The following is a 23,764-nucleotide window of genomic DNA, read 5'->3' on the forward strand; positions in this document are numbered from 1 at the left end:
CTGTGTCTATTACTAAATATGCTGTGTGGTAAAGAAAATTCTTCCTTAAGGGGAGCATGAAAGGATGCTGCCCACATCTTATCTTCTCAAAATTCATGCAGGCTTACGTGTTTGAAGAAGCTCAGATGATAAATAATTTTGGCACTAAAAAACAGAAAACTGTGGAAACATCACACCGAGCACCGGAGAGAGCTGTCTACAAACATTTTTGGGCATTAAATCAGGGGAAGACTGGGAAGAAGCATGATGGAGTGTGTTCATATTGGTGTGACCGTTGTCATAGCGACCAGAGGAGGATTTCCCTGCCAAACTGAACCTTTTCCACCCTGACTTGATTCTTCTTTTGGCTTCATGCCGTCCCTCCCTGGGTTCAGACCACATCCAGCCACGTGGCCTCAACTTAAAGGTCGCTCAGTAGTCAGTCTGTGTCACAACAACACGATCTGCACAGACCCCTCGGTGCTGGAAACGACGCGCGCGCGCGCGTGTGTGTGTGTGTGTGTGAAGCTGAAACAAAGAAACAGAGACAGACAGATCCAGATTACGTGTGAATGTACACACGAAGGCTTGTGGATGTGACGGACTGAACGAAGAGTCTGTGTGTGTGTGTGTGTGTGTGTGAAGCTGTAGCAGACAGCACAGTTGGCTACACATGAGAGTGCAAACTCCCACAGGGTTAATCCCCTCATACTGGGCAACCCTGAAACAAATACACACACACACACACACACCTCCCACCCGTTAAATGTCCCTACACTGACAGCTCCCTCCCACTCTACATCTCTCATTCTGCCAAAGCAGAAGAGCTCAGACATTTAAAAAGAACATGCCGTACCTGTGCTGACAGCAACTCGCAAACACACACGCAGCTTCGGAAATCATTTTATCATACTTAGCATCCGCACAACTTGGGGGCTAAACTCACACAATGATCGCATCGAATGCGTGCTTTCAGGAGCCGCTGTCACACCTGAGGAAGAGCAATCACAGTTCTACACGCAGTCAAGCGTGAAGAGAATTACTTCCCCCATCCCTCTCACTTTTGTTTTGTCCAACTTGCACGCACACACGCACACACACACATGCATGCATGCTCACTGTGTGCTGCTCAGTCATCACTGCAACCTGACATCTGGACTTCTGCCCCAGGACAGAAACAGACAAATTCACGCTTTTACGTACATTCTGTGACAGTGTGCTGCTCATATCACCAGTCATCCAGTGACTTTAACTTTACCCTTGGGTTCATTTATTTATCTTTTCAACAAGAGAGAAGGATGAGAGGAGGTGAGTGTGCTAGAAAGAAAACTGGACAGGAGACATTTGAGAGGAAGGAGAAGGTCAGAGAAACGGGAACGGATTCGGCTGATTTGGGAGCATTAAGCAGGATTGAGCTCAAACTCTTCATAGAGATCAAAATCTGCCTTTTTCTACACTTAACTATATAATATCCAGAACAGTTAACACACTTCAACTAAGTGCACATTTTAATGCAAGGCTTAATATTCAGTTTAAACTCAGACTCCAAATATGATCACCTACACCACATTAAAAGCAAGAATCTGGAAGCTTTCCTTATCCTTCCAAAAACAGTTATGACACACAAGGGCTCTGACGAGGATCTGAGGCTTTCCTATGGATTAAAATTTTGGACCGCCTCATATTTGAGGTGTTTCGTCTTCTTCAAGCTAACGCTTAACAGTTTTTACAGTGTGGAGTTCCCACTGTCCTGCTCACAAAGACCACTGCTGTCAAAGGAAGGGTGTGTTAAATGTGCAGAAATGTTTAGGTGGGTGGCAGTGGTGGGGGTGTAAATCAGCTTATCATGTGCATGAATATCAGGAGTTTCACAGCAGGTTACTGAAATGTGACAATATCATTGATGTTCTCCCAGTTTGTTTTTTTTAAATCCAGAGAATTAAAAAGACTGACACGAAAATGTAGAATCAAGCTAATGTCCAAAATTATGCACATTACTTGACACAAGAGCTACGAATACAGACATAAGGAAAAAAACTACAAAATAAGCCTGCACGCGCGCGCACACACACACACACACACACACACACACACACACACACACACACACACACACACACACACACACACACACACACACACACACACACACACACACACACACACACACACACCGTCTGACCCGAGTTAGAATGAGTGGGCGAGCCTGTTCTGGCAGTGTGTTCTGTCTTTTGTCAAGCTGGGCATCAGTTTTCAGCTGCTGACAGTCTCTACAGGACCCTCTTCACTAAATCAAACTGTGTCTGCAGCAAGATGTGAGAATGCCTTGGGATCTGAGCAGAATTAACAGCCTCTCTCTTCAATCAGGCCCTGACACCTACGGCACACTTCATCAGCTTCTGTTGTGTTTAAGATGAAAGAAGATTCTCATTTTTTAATGTCGTAAAAGTCACGCCAAGTTAGAAATGCTAAAGCGATAAAATCTGACATATGAGTGATACAAGGACGAGGCCAGTAGTCTGAAATATCCCAGATATACAGGCGGGTGACTAATGAAGGAAAAAGACTTGAACCCTTGACCCCTGTATGGAGAGGATCTGCTGGCTCTGTTATGCTGGGGTGGGGGTCTGTCTCCTTAGAAGGAAGGATGACTGTAAATCCATACAAAGATGTTCTGAGGAATCACCTTTACCTTTTTGGAAGAATGTCGTTCATTACTCCAGTAACATTTCAGCGATTGGCTGATCTTTCTGGAGGAACAGTGGAGCAGATCTGGTTGTATGGAAAGGCCCAATCAAAGGTCCTCCCTTACTAATGTAACGGGGAACATTATATCAAAGACATCACAAAATGCATAAGTGTCCTACTTCACATTTAAAGAAGAATGTTAAGCACGGCTCCACAACACGGGTGGAGAATCATCCTGGTGCTACACGTTTGAAACGGCAACGGTTAGCTTTAGTTTGGTTAATATTAGAACCACCAAGAGGGTCATTTATGTAGCTGTGTATAAAACTCATCATCTCATACTTCATTACTTATCCAGTGTTTTAGTGCTGGCTAAAATGACAAATTATTACAAACACCTCTACTTAAAGCCGCCAAGAGAATTTGACCCCCAACAGAAATCACTGTAAAAATGCTGCACTTTACATTTACAGCACACCTGCATTGTTGACACATGAGCAAGAAACAGCTAGATGTGATTGATAGATGAATACACAGGGCACTGTAGTTAGATAAAAGATGAATGGTTACTACGGTGCTGACCCGGGGCTGGAAGTGTAGAGAATTGGGCAGATTTCTACTGTCAGAGCAGAGAGTCCAAAGTAGTAATCAGAGCAAAAAAAAGTGAAATACACAGCAGATCAGCTGAACTGATTTCAGGCCTGAGGAGCAGAGCCGAGGAGGGCTGCAGACTGAGGTGGAGCAATGTGGGTGGTGGTGAATGAGAGAGGCTACAAGTCCACTGAAGGAAAAGCAGACATGACAAACTTTCACTGTTTTACCTTTATAATAATTCATTTGGGGGGGTAAGAGGAAAACGATACGAAAAAGAGAAGACAAATGAAACCACAACATAGGGAGACGGGACAAAGCAGGGTGAGGGAGAGAGGAGACTACAATTAATGCTGCAGTGGCGTAAAAATATGTGAAGAGTAAAAAAGGTGAGCGGAGAAGAAGTGGACAGTGTATCCTATTAAGTCCTTCAGCATTCTGAGCCTGAAGCAGCATAGCTAGAAGATGGTTCAGGGACATCTGATCTAGCCCCAACTACAAGCTCTATCAAAAAAACCTAATCTTGAAAATAGAGAGGGTGTCACACTGGGAGCTGGTTCCATGGGAGAGGAGCTGACAGCTGAAGGCTCTACTTTTAGAAACTCTGGGAACCAGAGTGCTCTGTTAGGATCATGTGCATGTATGACAGGACCTGATTATTCAAGATGTTGTATGTGACGAGAAGGATTTTGAATTCAATTCTGGATTTAACTGGGAGCCAATGACAAGAAACTAATATGGGAGAAAACAGAAACAAGCAAAATGAACTCTCATCCTCTCAAAGCTGGGGGCTTTTTAGGGAATTATAAGATCGATAAAACCTGATAATAACAAACATCAATAGTCCAGCATAGAGATAATCAGTCCAACATATTTGTTTATGTGTGCACTGAAAAACATATCCTGATCAAAAGTGTACTGAAGGTTATTCTAATATACTGTAAATTATTATATTTATAGATTAAACAAAGCATATTGTGGTGAATTTTACCTGCTCAAATCTGTATCAACTTACATCAACAATATGTGGTTGTTGAATAGTGGTATTGTAAAGCGCTTTGGGTGCCTTGAAAAGCGCTATATAAATCCAATCCATTATTATTATTATTATCTATCAGAATACTACAGATCTCTGCAAATTATTATTATATAATAATAATTATAATAAAAATATTATATTATCATAATCGGCCTTTGTCAATACTCAATATCGACTCATAAGAAAAGATTTACATTCTGTTTTGCTTTTGCAAAAGCAGAAAAAAATAATAGAGATGAACTTTTTTTTTGAACCAAAAGAAATCTAGATTCTTGTCAGATGTAACTAATTTAATCCTTGACAGAGAGCTTGGCTCTTGTTTCAGGTGGCTTTACACTCAGGGTCACTGGAAGGCAGATGAACAGTACATCTGTGCCCCTGAGAACCACTAGCCACTAACTGGATGTGTGAGATGAAAGACTGCTGGACTCCATCTGAGGTGTTTCATTAGCTCTCAGTCGTACAGTGGGCCAGAATTGGAAATAAGGTCTAAAATTTTGCTTCTTTCTAATTCACTATGGGAAATTGTGTGAATTTCAGCACGTGTATGGATACTAGCTCTGAGTGTGAAAGATTGATCAGCTAGAACATATTTGTATGTCTTTTAATTTCAGCACAAAATGAACAAAGTGAGTTTTCAATTATTTTTCTTAGCCTTTCCAACAACACCATTCTGTTTACAGGATATCTTTGTATACTGAGATTTTAGCTTCATACTGCTGTAAAAAATGTGAGCAGAACTGAATTATTCAAGCGTTATTAACCCTCTGGGGTCCAGGGTATAATTGGCCGTTTTTGACTACTTTTGATTTTACTTCTATATTTCACCTTTAAAAACTGTTCATCTTGCTTTGTTTGGTATCATTCTCTTCAGCACAGCCCTCATACCTCATATCTGGTGTCATTCCTAAAACTTACCCCCTCTTCCTAAACAACCAAATGCCACATATAATTTTGTGATTCGTTGACATGGTACACTTTAACACCAATAGGAAAGGGGTGTTTTTCTTTAAAAAAAAAAAATTTTTGCTCCAAAGGGGAGAGTGGTTGCTAGCGCTGTCTTTAGAAAACACTGTTTATACCATTTTATTCAGACACAAAGATAGCGTGTATTTTTCTTTTATCATAACTCTCGTTTTACATGGCCTATCAACACAATTCAAAAACTGGTATATAGTTTGCAGTCCACACTTTTGACAAGTTGAAATGGAGGCTGTGCATCGTTCCATCTTGTTGTCTTAAATTGGTCATGTGATTTTGACGCACTTGTGCATCCGTCGACCCTAGAGGGTTAAAGAAAATAACTACTAATTTCTAACTTTAGTACTAATAACTACTTCATTCTTCTTGCAACTTCACAAAAAATGACTGTTTTAATTTTATATAGCTATTTTAATGTCTAATCAAGTGTGTCAAACATAAGGCCCAGGGTCCACAATCAGCCCAGCAAGGACAAGGACAGCAAGCAAGGAAAATATGAAGAGGGCAGAAAGTTTTAGAAGTTATACAACTGATAAAAATCTTCTCTATAGCCATTCTTACTACACCAAAGTAGTTAAGTAACAGATAAACAATTAAATGACAGAAAAGTTCCTGTTTTTTTACTTTCTACCATAGAAGTTTCAATTAAAACAAGAAAACTTTCATCAATCAATAAGCTGTAAGTTCTATAAATATGGGACAGTCTGGGCAGTGAGCTGCCAGAATCTTTTCTGTATTTTTAGATATTTATCGTGTAGAAAAACTGAAATTGAACTTCTTTATTTTATAGTAAGATGTCTCAGGAATTAAATGTGTAGTTAAATGTGTAGTTAAATGTCTTTACACAATGTATGTTTCACTCGGCGATCAAAGTGGCCTTCAATGGAAAATGAGTTTGACATCCCTAGTCTAAATGCTCTTTTATATCCTCTTACGCTGCTTTTGTAAATTACCTTTGATGTCTTTTGAAATTTTATGTAAAGCACTTTGAATAGCCTTGCTGTTAAAATGTGCTAAAGAAATAAACTTGCCTTGCCTCCTCGATAGAATGTTACAAGGTCCAGATACTAGATACCATTCATCAGTTTCAGATAAGAGATCCAAGTGAAAATTACATGATACTGGCTGAGGCAGATGAAGAAGTACACCAGTACAGGAAGGAGACACAGGCAGCCAACAGGAACAAAATCCAAATTGTTGCTTTGAAAATAAATTATCTGAAAGAGACAGACTAAGACTGAACTGCTTGTAGAGAATTTCCATGCAGTTCGGAGTAATGTTGATGCAGGATTTTCTTCAACACAGTTCTCCACTAAATGCAAATTGATTCTTGGCACTGTCAATGAACAAAATGCTCAGAACTGCTTTCCTTCCTTTGACTGCCAGGGAGATGTTGGCTCAGCTTAGAGTGCTTCCAACTATTTATGGGCACACAAACTTTCGTTAAAGCAGTTTTCTACTGTTCCTTTCAAAAGTTTACATGAAAGATTGAGTTTTCATGTTTGGAAATGTTGTGCTGAAATGCTACTTTTTCATATCTATACATGCTACCACAGATGATGTATTTTTTAAATAATTAAAATAAAAATGATATCACAATAGAAATACACTGTAAAAATGTGATATTAAGTTTTTTAAACTGGCTTTTGAGTTTTTTTTAAAAATGTAAAAATGTATTATTACTTAAATCCACCACCGCCAAGCTTGGGTGTGAGTAGAGCCCTCTAGTGGGTTGCCACACATGCCCAGCCCCCCGAACACCCAAACAAACAGTCCACTAGTCCAGGACCCGGGGCTTAATCAAATGTCCAGAACGACTGAAACGCGGAGTCCGAGAACTGGCTGTGGGCTCACCAGGCCGGGAAGGACAGGCCGAACCCTCCGCTTGCCGGACAAGCGCCGACGGGCACGGTGGGATCACAGAGGGAGGGTCAGAGTCCAACGTTCCGGCAGCAGGTGGGCGGCTGCGGCGGAGGGCTGGCACCACAGGCGCATCCTGCAGAATGTGTGCAGGCTTAAGTTGGTCCACTGAAACTACCTCCTGCTGGCCCCCAAAATCCAAAAGAAACCCCCTGGCCACCACCTCTGCTGTCGTGAAAGGCAGGGGAACCACCCCTGGCCACCTGGTGGTGCGATCCACCACAGTCAAAAGGTGTGTGAAACCCTGTGACTGTGGGAGTGGTCCGACCAAATTGTCGTGCACATGGTCCGAGGGGCACCTGAGTGTGCCTGTGGACCTTCGAGCGTTAGCACAGAACACACGCAGCAGCCCAATTCTTTACCGCTTTCCGCAGGCCCGGCCAAACAAACTTGTCGCTTACCAGCTTGACCGAAGCCTGTAAGCCCGGGTGAGAGAGAGCATGGATGGAGTCGAAAACACGACGGTGCCACGAAAGGGGAACGACGGGGCACGGGCGACCCATAGACACGTCGCAAAGCAAACGCGGACCGCCATCCCACACCGGTGTGTCTTCCAGCATGAGGCTCGTCTTTCTTTATAAGTTGCAATAGGAGAACCGTTAGCCGCAATCAGCTGCAGTCCGTGGCCTGCTGCTAAGCGGTCCGCGGCGGTGGGCGTGATGAGGCTCTTCTGGGAGCCAGAGTCCAGCAGAAAACAGCGCCCGGAGCGTGAGTCTTCAATGAAGAGCAGCCTTTCCATATCGTCAGCGACTGCGGCAGGCAGCAACGCGCTCTGGCGCCAAAACGCTGATGGTAGAAACAAAAATCTTTCCCGCGGTGTGTAGCGGTTCCTGCCGTTAGTGCCAGCTTGTCCGCTCTGGAGAAGGCTGTTGGGGGTGTCGCCGGCAGATCCACGGCCGAGGCATGCACTCCAAATGTGTGGGAAACCAGCAGGATGCGATCTGCCTCTTCAGCCAGGGAGCGGTACTCCTGCGCCGCTAGAAACGGGGAGCTGGCAAGGCCAGTTCTCACAGTGACAGGCAGTTGTCTGGTAAAGAGATGGACGAAAAGGAATCCTCCGTCGTCCGAACCGAGCAAGGACAACATGTTTTCCGTGAGTTCAAGAGCCGCGCCTCTGCCCAGCCTGGAGCGGGAAAGAAGTTTCTTGGCTTGCTCCGCACCGGAGAGGGTGTATCGCCGCGGGAGTAGGTCCTTAAGGGCGACATATTTCCCTTGCACGGGCGGGTCCCGGAGGAGGGCCATCGCACGGCGGGTGGCTAGCAGGTTGAACGATGCCACCACATGATGAAATTTCGTGTCGTCAGCCGAGATGCCGGGGAGAGCAAACTGAGCCTCCACGCGGACAAACCATGACGAGGGGTCGTGGAGCCAGAAGTCCAGCAACTGGAGCGCCACGGCAAACGTAGCCACAGCAAACATAGCCACAGCAGGAGCTAGAGGGCCGGCAGTAGCTGGCCGTCCAGGGCGAACTCCATGGTTCGATGCGTGTTCAAGGTAGGCTCACCAATATGGAGGCATGGGACACACAAAGTTGTAGCATTTTCAGCACAACATTTCAAAACATTATTTTTGATTGATTTAAACTAACCTAGACTACAAAAGGAGAGTGTAAGTAACACCAAACAAGATGTGTTTGTCAGCTTTAGTCTGCAACTGTATTGCAGTCTACCTAGTTCCAGGTTTGGAAACTTTAACTAAAATTATTACATTTTGTCGTAGCATGCTGTGTGGAGGAATCATTTACTCAAAAAAAATCTCAGAAGTTAAATTTATGCTGCGAGTTTTCCAAGACAAAAGCAAATCTTGAGTTTTATTTAAATACAGGAAAGATACACTGATGGGTATCAAGTGTCAAAGTAAAACTTGCTAAGGGAGATTTAACCAAATATGAGTGAAATTGCATGTATATATTTGAACATGTAAGTATAGTTTTGACCTTGTGTGCATTAGAGGAAATTCTTAATAAATTCAAACTTGTGAACACAATACTTGTTTTTTTTTAAAGGTAATTCTTTGGAAAGAAAAAAAAAGTTCAAAGAAAGTATTAAATATATATATGCAAACTTCTGTCCACAACTGTGGGAAAAATCTTTTTACAAGCATAAGAACGATCAAACAAAAATTTTTTTTCATCTTGCTACACCTGTGATTACATGAGAAAGAATTTCACAGCTTATAGAGAGGGAAAGAATGACCCAAAGGGATATACAGTTGCAAAATGCCTGTATTTATGTATGTGTAAATGTGTATCCACACACAGCATAAGGATATTTACTGAGCTGAGATATGGACAAGCACGAAGCATCAAGCATGGCTACAGCACTCAAGATACCACGGGCAGAGGATTATATCGCACACATGCCACTAAAGCTGTCAACTCTGCTGAATCATGAGTGTACATGCAGCTTCACTATTGCTTTATGAAGATGAAAAGAAAAAAAAAAGTAACATTCACTTAATGGATGAATGTGTAATGCTTTAGATTAACAAATATTAGAAGAATGGAAGGAGGTGAATGTAATGTGAAACTGAATATCTAAAGGATGCTCATTTGCAAAATAGCAGAGACAAAGCAGGAAAAAGAGGATAAGTGGCTACCTGAATGCATTAAAGTAAGCATGAAATGCACTTTTCCTCTACATGAACCATCTGGGGCCATCTGGGGCCTTTCCCAGACCTGTCAGTCAGACTGTTTTCTACTCTGGATGGTTACTGGGCTTAACAGGTCATCAAGGTATTGGCGGCTCAGGTGGTAGAGAGAGTTGCCGAACAATCAGGAGGTGGATTGATTCCTGGCTTTACATGTCGAAGACGCTGAAGATGCCCAAGTTGCCTCTGACGCATCCATTAGACTATAAATGTTGGCTAAAAAGTGCTTAGGAATAAATAAAAGCACTGAAATTGTGTGTTTTTAAGTGGCTTGTGGTAGAAAGCACTTTGAGTGGTCAAAGTGAGCAGAAAGTTGCTACAAGTATGAGTCTGTTTAACAGAACAGAAGAAACAATTCTTAGCGGACATGTGCAATCTTTTAAGGAGCTTTCATGAGTGACCGAGGCTCAGCGAAACAAAGAGACACAACAGGACACAGAGTGAAACAACGGAGCTTAAAGATCACTGAGGACCCTGGGCATGCCTAACTCTAATCCTCTTTTTTACAGTCGTGTTACCATTGCAAGTTGGCTAGTAGATACTGTCTCTTATCTCCACCCATCCCCTCCTTTCCCTTTCTCTACTCACACTCCATATCACCCTGCTAACTGTTCCCCCATGTCTCTAAGGTCTTGTTAGGGATTCCCAGTTGTTCGCAGACATTTTCAAAAGGACTCTCCTCTTAATAGGCCACGGTCCATCCTTCTACTCTACGATTTGTCCTATTCTCTCTGCCTCACTCTCGTCTTTCGAAAGGCACAGGGAATGCGAAATATATCCATCTACATTTAATTCCATTTAATAATTCTTACATGGTATTTCTTAAACCATAAAAAATCTCTCTGTCCTAAGCATATTTTCTAACGCTCACATTTTACAGTCCTCCATAAGACGTGTCACAAACACTTTCCAGATTATGGGACACATATTGCTGAAGTTTTTACTTAAATACACTCGAGAGAGGAACAGCAACTCTATTGCTCTCTGTGACAGTTTGCTTATAATAGAGTTACACAAAGTTACTTGGCTAGTTTTCTGGGGGGAAGGCTGATGAATAAGCAGAGCTGACAAGACACAGTCGGGCTCAGTGGGAACTCACAATGGGAATTACAGTTCTTGTAAAGCATTATTCAACTCATAAAAGATCATGTGTAAATCTTGGGCTGACAGAAATTCATAATTTGAACCACTATCAATGCCACTGCCAACATGCTTTGTTGCTTACATTACTAAGCAGCCTTGAGATCACAGCTTGATGAATGTAAATCTTCATGTTTAGTGTTGAATGTATTCCATTTTCTAGAAATGTATTCTAAAAATGCTGATCAGACAGACCAATGGAGAAATCTTGATTTTTCTTTTTTAACCACCAAGATTAACCAGCACACAGTTCAAAATGAAGCTTTCTTTCAACAATTCCAACCCTCTTTCAAAAGTAATGTTCCTAGAGAACTAAATTGCATTTACTTACCTTACTTACCAAACATTTTTCTCTATAGCAATAAAACCTTAAAATTTTAAAGAGAGACATTCATCAGGTTGATAATGGCTTTTTGACCTTGAACCCCCATCCTGTCTCATTGCCTTGATCATCTACTCTACACCTATGTCTAGTTTGCCCCAAGTGTATAAATAGTCCTCTTTTCTCCTTTGTCCCTGGGTCTGTTAAATTCCCCAAGTATGTTTGAACTGTACGATCTCGTGGGTGTTTTTGGACTTTGTTTTGACAATTCTCATCTCTGCATCAGCCCTAATAAACGTTAACTCCTGTTTAATCAGCCACAAACACAGTGAAGAAATTTAGTTTAATGACTCAAAGCAGTGAATGGACCCTAGCGAAGACCTTCTAGTTTCAGCTGCCTCTGTTAGGACATCTGCCATAAACACAGCTATGTGTCTAACTCCAGCACCCAGGTGGATTTGTTTAAAAAATGAATTAAACAAATAAATAAATAACTCAGTAGTCATAGAGTTGTTATGAAGGGAGAAACTATCAACAAAAACAACCTTTTGGTACCAGGTTGAAACATGTTTTTTTAATCCTGAAGGTGCTCAAGTGGCAGTTTTTGGCACTTGCACACACGTTGCCTCTTGGGTAAAACATGTTATCATTTTGATAATGTCATCTCTTTGTTATAAACCACAAAAAGTCTCGGTAAGCATTACTATGTGGAGATTTGCAAAAGACGCTAAACCATTCTGACTCACAAATGTGCCCAAATGCAGACATGGTAAAAGAAAAAGGAAGCGAATTACTCAGTACAGGTTGAACATTATTGGAGTGCAAATATGGATGTAATGCTTTCGAATCAGTGACTCACAGAGGTCACTAACATGAAGATGATACAACAACTTTGCAAGTGTTGTTAGAATATTAGCCTTATTTTGAGAACACATTCTGACTGCACACTTTTAGAGCAAAGAAATTCCACACGTTGGTGTTTTCAGTGCCAACGTGGCTTTGAAGAAGAAAATTTAGCCACCATCAATTTATCATTTATACCTGTGTTTTTCACACTGTTAACATATTTTCCACAAGATAGACCTCATGTCCTAAGTAGAGGAGGCACACTAGAAAAACTGTTTCTAGTCCTACCAATGTAAGACTAAGATTCATGTCACAAAACACCACTGTAACACTGTAGTGTCTATCCCTATCCTTAGGCCCAATTGCTAAAAAAGACTGCATCTCTATTTGTATTGCAAATCCCATACTACAATTCCTGTACTTACACAATCAACAAACCCTAACCCGACTCTAATCAAGCTATGTTTCTGTGTAATAGAAAAATTAACCACAATTTATTGCAGCAATTACAATCAAGAGCGATGTTTCGGTTTAACGGAGGCCTATAATTGATTCCAACAAGCAAAAAGTGAAGAAGCAGCTCCGAGTGCTGGAGTGAATTGAGAAGTGCAGACTCTTGCGGTGAATTAAAATAGTAAGTATTTTAAATGAAGTGTGAAGAAATAAAAATGTGCGTGTGTGTGTGCGTGCATGCTCTAGATTAGCATGAGTTGAGTTCTGAGCACCTCATTCACCACAATTAGTTTGTGGCGGTCTAAAACCAGGAAAACAGGCAAGGAGTAATTGGATTTAAATTAGACATGTTCTCTGCTCATAGCTACCTAATGTAACGTGGAGCACAGTCCTCTTACTCTTCCTTCGACTTCTTCCCTTTATCTCATTTACCAACCCTCAATCTCTTCCCACTCCTGATGCTTATATAACCCACCCAGCTGACTCCATCATGCACTTTACCCCTTACTTGCATTATACCCATTCCCTTCCAGTTCATTTGGTGTTTTTACGTGTCATCTTGTACATTATCTGTTTTAGATCATGTTTTCTACTTTTCCTTGTTCTTGCTACCAGAAATGAATTACTTTAAAGGAACAGATCAAAGAATGTGTACCAAGAAAGTGTCGAGGTTTTTATTATTTCATAGGTTTTAAAACATTTCACAGAACAGAATCATTTCTCTTAAGAGTTTTTAAATGATCTTTTATTAGCTAATGACTCTGTGGACAGCATTATTTTAGTGCTTTAGATCTAACCAGTTTCACAGGGTTCTATTCTATTACTTTGCCAGGTATCAATTCTGTGCTGATGATTTCCAAATCTACCTGCTCCTAAAAGTATTACATATTTTGTCAAGTGACATTAAAGTCTGAATGACCTTAATTTTTTTTTTTTTTACTTTAATGAGAAGTATGAATTACAATAATAAAAACCAATTAGTTCCAGCGATGATCCAAAACTGGACCTGTGTCCAATGTCTCCAAAGGTTGATTCTGTTGATCTGGACGTAGCGTTTTTAGTTTCCATTATAAATAAGCTTGGTGTGAAAATGGGCTGTAACTTAAAGACTGAACAAACAATTCTTAATTCATTTGTTCAATTAGGTTTTTACCAACTAAGGCTTCTAAGGTCAAGCACTTCTTATTTATTATTAACTTTTGGAAAGTTATACATGCTTTTATTACTAAGAGCCATTTCGTTCGTGACCGACACAACACTACTTTTGTCAACTTTTTAAAAAAAATAAAATTGGATTGGATTGTTAAATTGGATGCTCAAATTAGACATGGCTAAAGTTTCAAGCCATATTTAAGCATATGATAAAGTAACCCCTGTAAAGCCAAAACTAAGGCTTTACGTTCAGAGTTATTTAGTACGTCAGCACTAAATCCACACCCATCTGCTGCTCAATCCCTCTGTTTAAAAAATGTAACCAATCAGAAGGAAAGCTATGTTAAAAGTAAGTGGAAAGGCGCTAAAAAAAGCTGGTTTCTAACAGCAGTGAAGGGCTTCACAAAGGTTCACTATAAAATAAGCATTATTCTAAACACTGAACCATTAAACTGGAACAGTTTGCAGCCGAGAGTGAAGTGGTGGGAATGAGAATCAGCACCTCCAAATCTGGGGCCATGGTCCTCAGCCGGAAAATGGGTGGAGTGTCCAGTCCGGGTCAGGGACGAGTTCCTGCCCCAAGTGGAGGAGTTTAAGTATCTCGGGGTCTTGTTCACGAGTGACGGGAGAAGGGAGCGGGAGATTGATGGTCCATCATGTTGAAGAGAGAGCTGAGTATAAAGCGAAGCCCTCAATTTACCAGTAGTTCTACACCCCTACCCTCAACTATGGTCACAACCTGTGGGTAGTGACCAAATGAACAAGATCGCGGATACAAGCGGCGGAAATGAGCTTCCTCCGAAGGGTGGCTGGCCTCTGCCTTAGAGATAGGGTGAGAAGTTCAGCCATCCAGGAGGGACTCAGAGTAGAGCCGCTGCTCCTCCACATTGGAAGGAGCCAGTTGAGGTGGTTCAGTCATCTCATAAGGCGGCCTCCTGGGCGCCTCCTGGGTGAGGTGTTCTGGGCATGTCCCAGCCAGGAGGAAGCCCCAGGGCAGACCCAGGACAAGCTGGAGAGATTATATCTCTCTCTCGGTTGGCCTGGGAACGCCTTGGTGTTACCCCGGACAAGCTGGAGGAGGTGGCTGGGGAGAGGGAGAGGTGTGGGCTTCTCTGTTTATGCTGCTGATTAAATTGCTGATTAAATTTCTTGATAATCAATTAACAGGCGAACTGCTTGAGCACAGTTTTATTTTTTCTTAATTTCTTCCTTTTCCCTTCCTCTAGTTTGTAATCACATCACGTACATGTGAACTTTTGTCCTCACTTATTTATCTTATATTTGCATGTGAAACTGTGTATCTCCCAGAATGTGTTTATGTGCTCCAAGTGTTGCTTGTGAACAAACTGTATCAGAAAGTCCGTGAGTGTATTTTACATCTGCTGTAGGCAGTGATGCCATTCCTCTCAAAGTGTGATGTCTCATCTCCAAAAATAGGTTTATGTGCATGTTTATTGTTGTGCAGGACCATCAAATCTCATCCTGGCTGAGACAGCTTCTACTGCCACTAAAGTTGGCTCTTGCCACTATATCTGGACACACACAGATACTATGTGCACACACACTCTGTCCTCTGCCTCATTTACTCCCTCTCAGCCTCCCCCTTCATCTCACTCTGAAGGCTCATTAGAACAAAATCTGTATCTGACGTGTCACTCAAACAGACTCCAGGAGTCTTTGTTTCTTTGCTTCTAAAAGCACAAATGCACAGTTATACTGTAAACTGTTCCATCTTTACATTCAGTATCTAACAAGATACCAGTGAAGCCTCTTTTTTTCTATTCCATGTCTTCGAGATAAAAAATAAATACATAAAATTTCCTCGACTATAATGTTTCTACTTCTTTTCTGTATTCTTTTTAACCATATTACTGTTTTCAGTCCAAAGAACATTTTATTCTTTTACTCTAAGTGGTGTAGTGCTGATCACTTACTGCCTCACAACAAGAAGGCTCCTGGTTCACCTCTCTGTATAAAGTCTGTGTGTTTTCTGTGCACGCTGAAGTTTATTTGTGTGTGTATGTAGCAGCTACACTGATCCATCATAGTCATCATGAAATGAAAGAAAACAAGAGGAGGACATTTCCGAGTGTTGGATTGATTTTTGAATCACAGTGTAATTTGACAGTGCATTTGCGGAGCTTCTCGATTATCTCATCTCCTTAACTTTTTCCCCACCGGGCATTTTTGTCAATGAAAAACTTGAAGTGTGCTGAAGAGCACAGGAGTGACAGCTGAGTCATTTTACACAAGAAAAACAAACAAACAGGGACAAATTTCTCATACGTCACTACACAAGGGCTCGTCTGTGAGATGGCCTCCTCATGCGCGATTACAATACGAGGCTACAATTTAGCCTACATAGTCACTGCTGCTGCCAGCATTTATCCACCCACCCGGTGGGGTGACCATGATACCCCATCAGCCTTACGTGGCTAAGGGGTAAAAAATGGTGACAGAAAGAGAAGCTGGAATTGCACAGGAGGAAATGACACCACCGAATGGGCCGATCACAGCTGCACTGACATGACGTGGTTACCATTCTGAGGGGCTGCAGCGTAAAATCAATGAGCAATAAAAACTAAATTTTTCATGACCAACTTTCTCATTTAAATGAACCTAACTTGAAAATAAACCTGTCTTTATTATTGATGTGACCATTTCTCCTGACTGAGACAGTACCCCATCAGAGAAATCACTGTCATTACCCTGAATATAACATGGCTGAGCATGTGACAGTACACAGTGTACATCAGCCTTAATAATACATCCATCCTGATAATGGCTCCATCCAGCTCGGTCCTGATCTGTGTCTCTCTGCGGGGATCTGGAATGGCTTGATGTTACTGCAGCCACTGCCTGATACTGCACAACTCATCTATATTTCAGTAGGGCAGTGTGGAGTGTGTGTGTGTGTGTGTGTGAGAAAAGACAGGGCGAGAGATGGAGTGGACAATCACTGCTTTAATTTAGTAGTCTAATTCTGGTTGCAAGCTGGGCAAATAAGTGAATTTAAAGAGAAGTGTTATAGTGAGAGCTGTGAATCTGTGCTGGAGCCCTTTCTTTGTTGAGTTTCACTTACTCAACAAGCTTGTAAAGATTCTTTTTACAATTTAACCCAGCGGTCCCCCACCCCCGGGCCTCGGACCGGTCCGTGAGTCGTTTGGTCCCAGGCCACGAGAGTTGAGGCTCAGGTGTGAAATGTATGGTTTTCAGGGTTTTTATCGGTTTTCAGCGTTATTTTATCGTTTTTATCGTTAACTCGGTTTTCCTTGGTCTTTTCACGTGTGTTATGAATAAATCTTCTTTTTTTCGGTACCAGTACTAGTTTTATTTTGTTGTATTTATCCGCGACACCTTAAAGGCCGGTCCATGAAAATATTGTCGGGCATAAACCGGTCCGTGGTGCAAAAAAGGTTGGAGACCGCTGATTCAACCCACAAAGTGACAAAAGCAGCAGAAAGCTACAACACCAAGGAGCTTTCCTGTGGATGCACTCTGGACCTTAACATCCATAACAGACAGTGACTGTCTCCGACCTCACCCTCTCAAAGTCAAAGCCACGCAGAAATTTTTCTTCCATGCTGTCAAGATGTTCTGAGATAGAGGCTGGCACCAAATCACAGGCATGTGTGAAAGCATGGCCTTTTTAAGTCAACTCAGATCTGACCACATCAGACGTAAAGGCAAATAGTCACATGAAATTTTCAATTTCATTACACCCACCCCCCCCACAGAATGACACAGAATACTAGAAACTAGTATTTTCACCTGAGATTTTTTATGTATTTTTTTGATAAACAAGTTACAGTAAGTAAAAGGTCTCTTTTATCTACATTCTGTTACTGGCTCATCTTCTAGCTTTGTTTCCTTTTGTGTCAAAATTTTCTAAAAAAGACATTTTTTTAACGCTCACAAATTGGAAACCTCTGGTGCTTGTTTGACAATCTTTTAGGTTTTACTCTAACATGTTCAGTTTACAAAGAAAGCAGGTTAAAGGCACTCCCACACTGGATTTTCACCACGGGTAACCTGCCATTATATACAATTTATGCTGTTGTTGTTTTTTTAACATTTATTATATTTAGTGTGAAACACAGAGAAACATTTTTTGTCTGAAAGCACTGAAAAATGTTGGCTAGCCACAGTGAATTTAAGACTGACTCAGACTGACAGCTGTCCCGTTCTTAACTACCAGCCTCCATCAGGGCTAGCAGGAAGACAAGTAAGGCCTTCACCGACTGCAGAGTTAAGATTTAGACCTACTGGGCCTTTCAATGTCAGCAACGGGCTTTAAGGTCAACTAATGCCCCCAAAGAGATAGCTGGGAAGTTATTACACTGAGGAGTGGAAAAGAGAGAAGCTCAGGCTGACCTTTAAAAAACCACACTTAAATCAGCCAACGCCACAGGCGCTGTTCTACGTTGGGCTCACTCTGCTTCTGTGTGTCAGTGTGTGTGCACGTTTAGAAGGTTAGTGCAAATCTGCTGCCTCCTTAAAGACACTGACGCTGGAGTAAATCAGCATGCGTCTACAAAGCTGAAAGCTGATCTTTGCTTTAGCGATTGGTGATATATTTTTCTCAGTTTGTCGAAATGATGCATCACTTTCAATCAAACATGATGTTGAAAGCTTACCTTATACGGGAGGAAGAGGGACTTGACTGCTGCTAGGAGACTTGTGGTATCTGGAGCATCCCTCTGGCCACAGATCACAATCTAAAAAAGATAAATAAAAAAAAATAGAAGAGGGAGGGTGAGGAAAAAAAGATTATGTGGATGAAAGAAGAAGGAAGAAAGAGGAAAGAAGTATAATAAGACCAAAGCAATGGGGGGGAAAGGTGACACGTGGGACGAGGAGATGGAGAGGAAGTGATATAGGTCAGTACTGTATTTGTAGCACTAACAAGGGAGGCAGGTGTTTTCTCTGGGATTGCCTTCCCCTGCTTTACTTCTCAGTTTGTTACCCTCGCGCTGTTACCCTGACCTGTCACCCTGTCATCTATGACAGACAAACCCCTAACTAATCCTGTTTTAGGCTCCTGTTATTCCCTTCTCTCACACGCTTTCAAACTTAAAATTTTCTTTGAGTGTTACAGAAACTTTGGGCTAACTCCTGCTGTGCCTGCTAGTTTTGGTGGTTTCAGGCTAAACTGAGGGTGTTAATATTTCAAAGCAGTTACATAACTGAACAGCTGAAATAATCCCTTAAATGCACAAGTCCTGTTTAAAAACAGGGGAAAATGATTAAGAGTCTGTGTGTCCAGGGATTAGATGTGCAGGGAGCTTAGAGAGGTGCTGTCCTCAGATGACCTACGGGCCATGAAATGGGGTGAAAAATATGTATCAACAAATTAGCTGCTTGCTTAAGGAGGACTCTTGTAAACAAATGTTTATCCAAACAGGGTTTATATGATGGGCGCTGAGCTTCCAAGTTAATAATGAAAAAGTAGCAGCGAGAGGAGAAACAGCACAGGACATAAATATTGTGAATGGTGAGGATATTGAAGGCTACTTGGCTCTAACTCCACTTTCATTAGTCAGTAAATTACACACACAGCCACTTTGTTCACAGTCTAACTCATGATTATTACTGGGATCGAGGTTTACTAATGAAGCAAAAGAAATACAACATTGTTTAAAAAAATTCTTATTTTTTTAATTACTGCAAAACTTTCATACATTCCAGTTTCATTATATATAAAGTGAAAGATTTTTCATCCTTCATTTGATTTAGAACACTTCCTCAGCTTAAGGATGTGCGTGACTACTTGACTAGATGACTAACTGTCGCTGCTGGTTGGTACCAGACATTCTGCTCATTTAATCTAATTGTTAACATTTCAATCGATGCCAGCAATTTATTGTGTCGTAAAGGTTATGCATCCATGAGCCACCAGATGGAGCTGCAGCCCCAAGATCGCTGTAGAAACCCCCATAAATCTGTAAATCTAGGCTTGATCCTTTATTTAAGTCACTGCTAGTCAAGCTGGTTTGATAGTCTGATCGGACAAAGGAGGGAGAAAGGTTTCACCCACCACAGCAGGGCTGTAACTAAAGATTATTCATGTAGTGATCTAATTTGCCTTTTTCTTTAACTTTCTAAAACGGACCCATTCAGACCTGGCGTCACAGCTCCAGGGTGCGGGCGCTAATCACGCACTGCGGTAGTGCTGTTGTGGGAGGAAAGCTCCACTTTGCACAATCTACATTTAATGTTTATCTTAATCTCTCATTTCCATTTTCTTCCGTCCTCCTTGTTTTGCGGTCAGTTACAAAAACACATTTACGTGGTACTAGCGTCTGATGCGTCGACAATAAATTTCTGCGCAGGCGATGTCGTCGATTATGCTGAGGAATAGTTGCAGCCCTACACCACACGCTCCTGTGCAGCCCCTCATTTAGTCGACTAAGAAATTAGTTGCCAGGAGCTGAGATCAATCAAAAACTGATTTACAATACAAAAACAACTTCTGAACACAATGTTACTTATTACTTTAAAAGCAGACACAAATGTGATATAAAAACAAAATGGACTTGACTGAACTAAAAAGCTCCCTGCTATCTTTTTTCATTAAATGAAAAATCGTTTTGATTTCAGGGAACAAAAATCGTAACTTTTTTTTTTTTGTTCAGTAAAAGATGTTTAACAGTGATAACGTAAATGTGGGTCACAAACTGATCCAGGTGGGCCGCGCAGCATAATTTACAATAAATACCTAAAAAAATATATTTGATTCTTACAAACAAATTACATTTCAAGTGCACAGAAAAGCATCGTTTTAAAAGTCACACCTTTTAGACTTTTATACAACTTAATCCTGTTTGATAACTTTATAAAATTAGATGCACTTATTATTTAACCCTACAGGATAAAATCCTTTAGGATTGGTTTCAAAATCAACACATTTTTATTTGAAAAGTTTTGGGATTCTAAAGAACTTCTGAGGGTTTAAGGGGTTTCAAAATAACTTATTTTTTATTATTATTATTATTATTATTATTCAGGTTTTCAGACCATTTCCTGATCTTGAACTCATCTCACATTTCATAGTAACCAGGAAACTTAATTTGGAAAGAAAAACTAAGATTAAAACAAATGAATGACAAAACACGCACAGGAAACGTTTCATTTTTCATTTGTGAGACGATCAGAGTGACTAAAAGTTTTGTGTGTCCCATTTCAAACTGTGCCGTGGAAGTTTAGGAATGGCTGAAACACAATACAGTAAAGTACAGTACAGTAGGGCTGCTTGCTGTGATTTGCAATCGGAAGGAATAGTACACGTTATCTCTGTCTTTCACTTTTTGCAATATTTGTTATTATAAAAAAAGTTAACAAACAGACATGACTTTAGGCTCTGGTTGCTTCATGGCATCTGTAGTTTGACCAACTAAAGAGAGAACTTTATTACCCAAATATGCAAACATCATCAATCAATAAAACTTTATTTGCAGTGCTGTGGAGAGATGTAGTGGAATAGTTTCATACTGATTCACGTTCACTTTACTGCATGGTTACTGAGTATACAAGAGAATCAGTTAAATCTGTTTCACCAGCTTCTTGTTCAGCTTTTGTTTCTGCTATGCCACATCATTTTCTTCAGTTTTTGTTTACCGCTAAATGCAAATTGCATGACAAACTGTGTTTGCACAATACATCATTCAAGCAGAAACCTTTGCCTTTAGTGGGTGGATGCAAAAATCAATTTGGGCTGGCAGCCTGGCAAACACCTGCTCTCCAAGCCAACCTGGCTTTTAGGACAACTGTCTTTGGCTAACACCAATCAACAGTGGCACTTTAAATGCGTAATATTAAATCAAGACTACTTTGACTATCCTACCAATACCAATTGTAAAGTATTATCTGGTTGTCATAGTAACTAAAACCCACCAGTAGCCCTGATTCCTACATGCAAAACTCAAAAGACTTTAATAACCGGTGAACTCACAGGACAACATAAATCCTTCTGGTGCCTGAACTTGTTCCCCTTCATGATCATGTGTGTTAGTTTCAAACTCACCTGTTTAAGTGTGTAGTGCTGGGCCATAAGAGCTCGCACCATTTCAGGCAAGGCTATGGGAACAGTGGTCAGACGGTCAGAGAATGCCGTCAGTAGCTGCTGGGACTTCTGGAGCCACTCCTGTCTTCCAGTGTAGTGGGACAGACGAAGGAGGTTGAACGCTGAGACTGAGTTAGCACTGGGCTCAGCTCCATCCTGATCTGAGACGCAAAGACAAACAAAAGATGCTCAACAGTTACAGTCTAAGACCTTGAATATACTCTGAATCAAGAAAACAGAGGAGTTATTTAAATGAAACCGAGTATAAAGTTATAGTCACACTAAAACTGTGGTCAGAGATTTCAGCATGAGCATATTTATTGCACAATTGTGCAAAGAATTTGCAAACTCACTGGCTTTGAACGACTCCTCTGAAGATACACTTCAGTTGTTTGGAGACAGGCTGCTTTTCACCAGGCAACGTGCAATAAAAATACTCACAGCAACTACTTGCAAATTGTTCACCGATAGCAAAAAACTTCAATGCAATTACCAGGCGACCAGTGATTATTCCTAGTTACAGAGATGTTGCCATCCTATTTTTACTCTAGTGTGACTGAGCCATAAGACGGGGATTAGGACTTGATACAAAACAGACTCACTCACAACACAACTCATTTATTGTTATCTGAAACAAGGTCCTGGGAAGGTGCACAAAAAACAATAATCAACTTAAGCATTATTTTGTCTTTTAGATATTCTTCACTAAAGTTGGCTTCAATTTTTGCCCAGTGACTGCATTGAAGTCTTTTGCTGTCGGTGACCGACTGAAACTGAATGTTTGAACATTCAGTTGTGGAAACACAGGTATTGCCCACTAAGTTCAGCAAATTGTCCTCTTTTTTTTTTTGTTTGTTTAAAATGCCAACATCAATCAACAAAAGCTTCTTTTTTATTTTTCAATTTTATTTTTAATGAAAAAAATCATTTTAAAAAAATTATAAAAAATGAATGCAGGTTTAGGAAATTTCATGCTTAATTTTTCAGACTCAGATTATGCTCAGTGTTTTATAAACTCTATGGCATAGCAATGCGTTGTACGTTATTTTTAACTAATGTGATTTGTCTAAACATGAACAAACATTAAAAGTTTCGCTTTTAAATCCAGAATGATGCCATGCTTGTAATCCAAATGTGGATGCAATGCCTTTCTGTGTGATGTGATGGACACAACAGATAACCCTATGAATGGCTCTGTTCAGTGACTGGTCCTTATCATTCATATCAGTGTCTAATGAGAACCTGGAAGGTGATGTTCCCATAACCTCTGCCCTTGCTACATGATTGCTTCTCAGGCCTGAGTTCTGTGTTTCTGAATGTGTGTGAGTGTGCTTTTTATTGTCCAACACAATTTACTCTTTAAGTTAAACTGCACATTTTGAGCAAAACCTGGAAATGTAGAGTTGTAGAGTTCTGACTTCTAAGTATTTACAGCAAAATGGCCCTACACAGCCACACAGCTGTCCTGTACACTGCATATTCAATATGTTTTATAATGAGCACGAATTACCATCATCCATGCGTGACTGAAATGCAGAGATACTTTGATTTGCATGTTTCTGGACTCCACAGCAAGGAAGTTTCAGCACACACACACACACACACTGTAAACACACACAGAGGTTTAACCTGAGAGTCTGTTTGCTTTCAACATTTCACATCTCATCTCTTAAGGATCCCCATGGGAGGAGGGCAGATGAAGGCGTGACAGTACTGCTTCCAAACAGACACACACATAGAAAACTTGCTGTCAGCACAGAAACACACACTCACTGCAGTAAAGCACTACTTAAGACTTTTATCAGTTTTTTAAAGTCTACAAAAACAGCTGAAGCAGTCTCAAGTTGATGTATCCTGTATTTTTCTGTCTTTTTAAATGGGAATACATCTGACAATGCACTGTGACCACGAGAGACAAAAAGTGTTTTCACAAACAACTGAT

At 40.9% G+C, this 23,764-nt stretch overlaps 1 protein-coding gene across 1 annotated transcript in view; it reads right to left on the reverse strand.

The window, feature by feature from the left end:
* Nucleotides 1–23,764, reverse strand: part of spata20 (spermatogenesis associated 20) — a 55,478-nt gene that overhangs the window by 6,559 nt on the left and 25,155 nt on the right. The window contains exons 14-15 of the mRNA XM_026177292.2: nt 21,784–21,983; nt 18,398–18,478 (exon numbers count right to left, since the gene is read on the reverse strand). Coding sequence (XP_026033077.2) covers nt 18,398–18,478; nt 21,784–21,983 — 281 coding nt within the window. The remainder of the gene's footprint in view (nt 1–18,397; nt 18,479–21,783; nt 21,984–23,764) is intronic.

Source organism: Astatotilapia calliptera, chromosome 8 (assembly GCF_964374335.1).
Source record: "Astatotilapia calliptera chromosome 8, fAstCal68.1, whole genome shotgun sequence".
Classification (NCBI taxonomy): Eukaryota; Metazoa; Chordata; class Actinopteri; order Cichliformes; family Cichlidae; genus Astatotilapia; species Astatotilapia calliptera.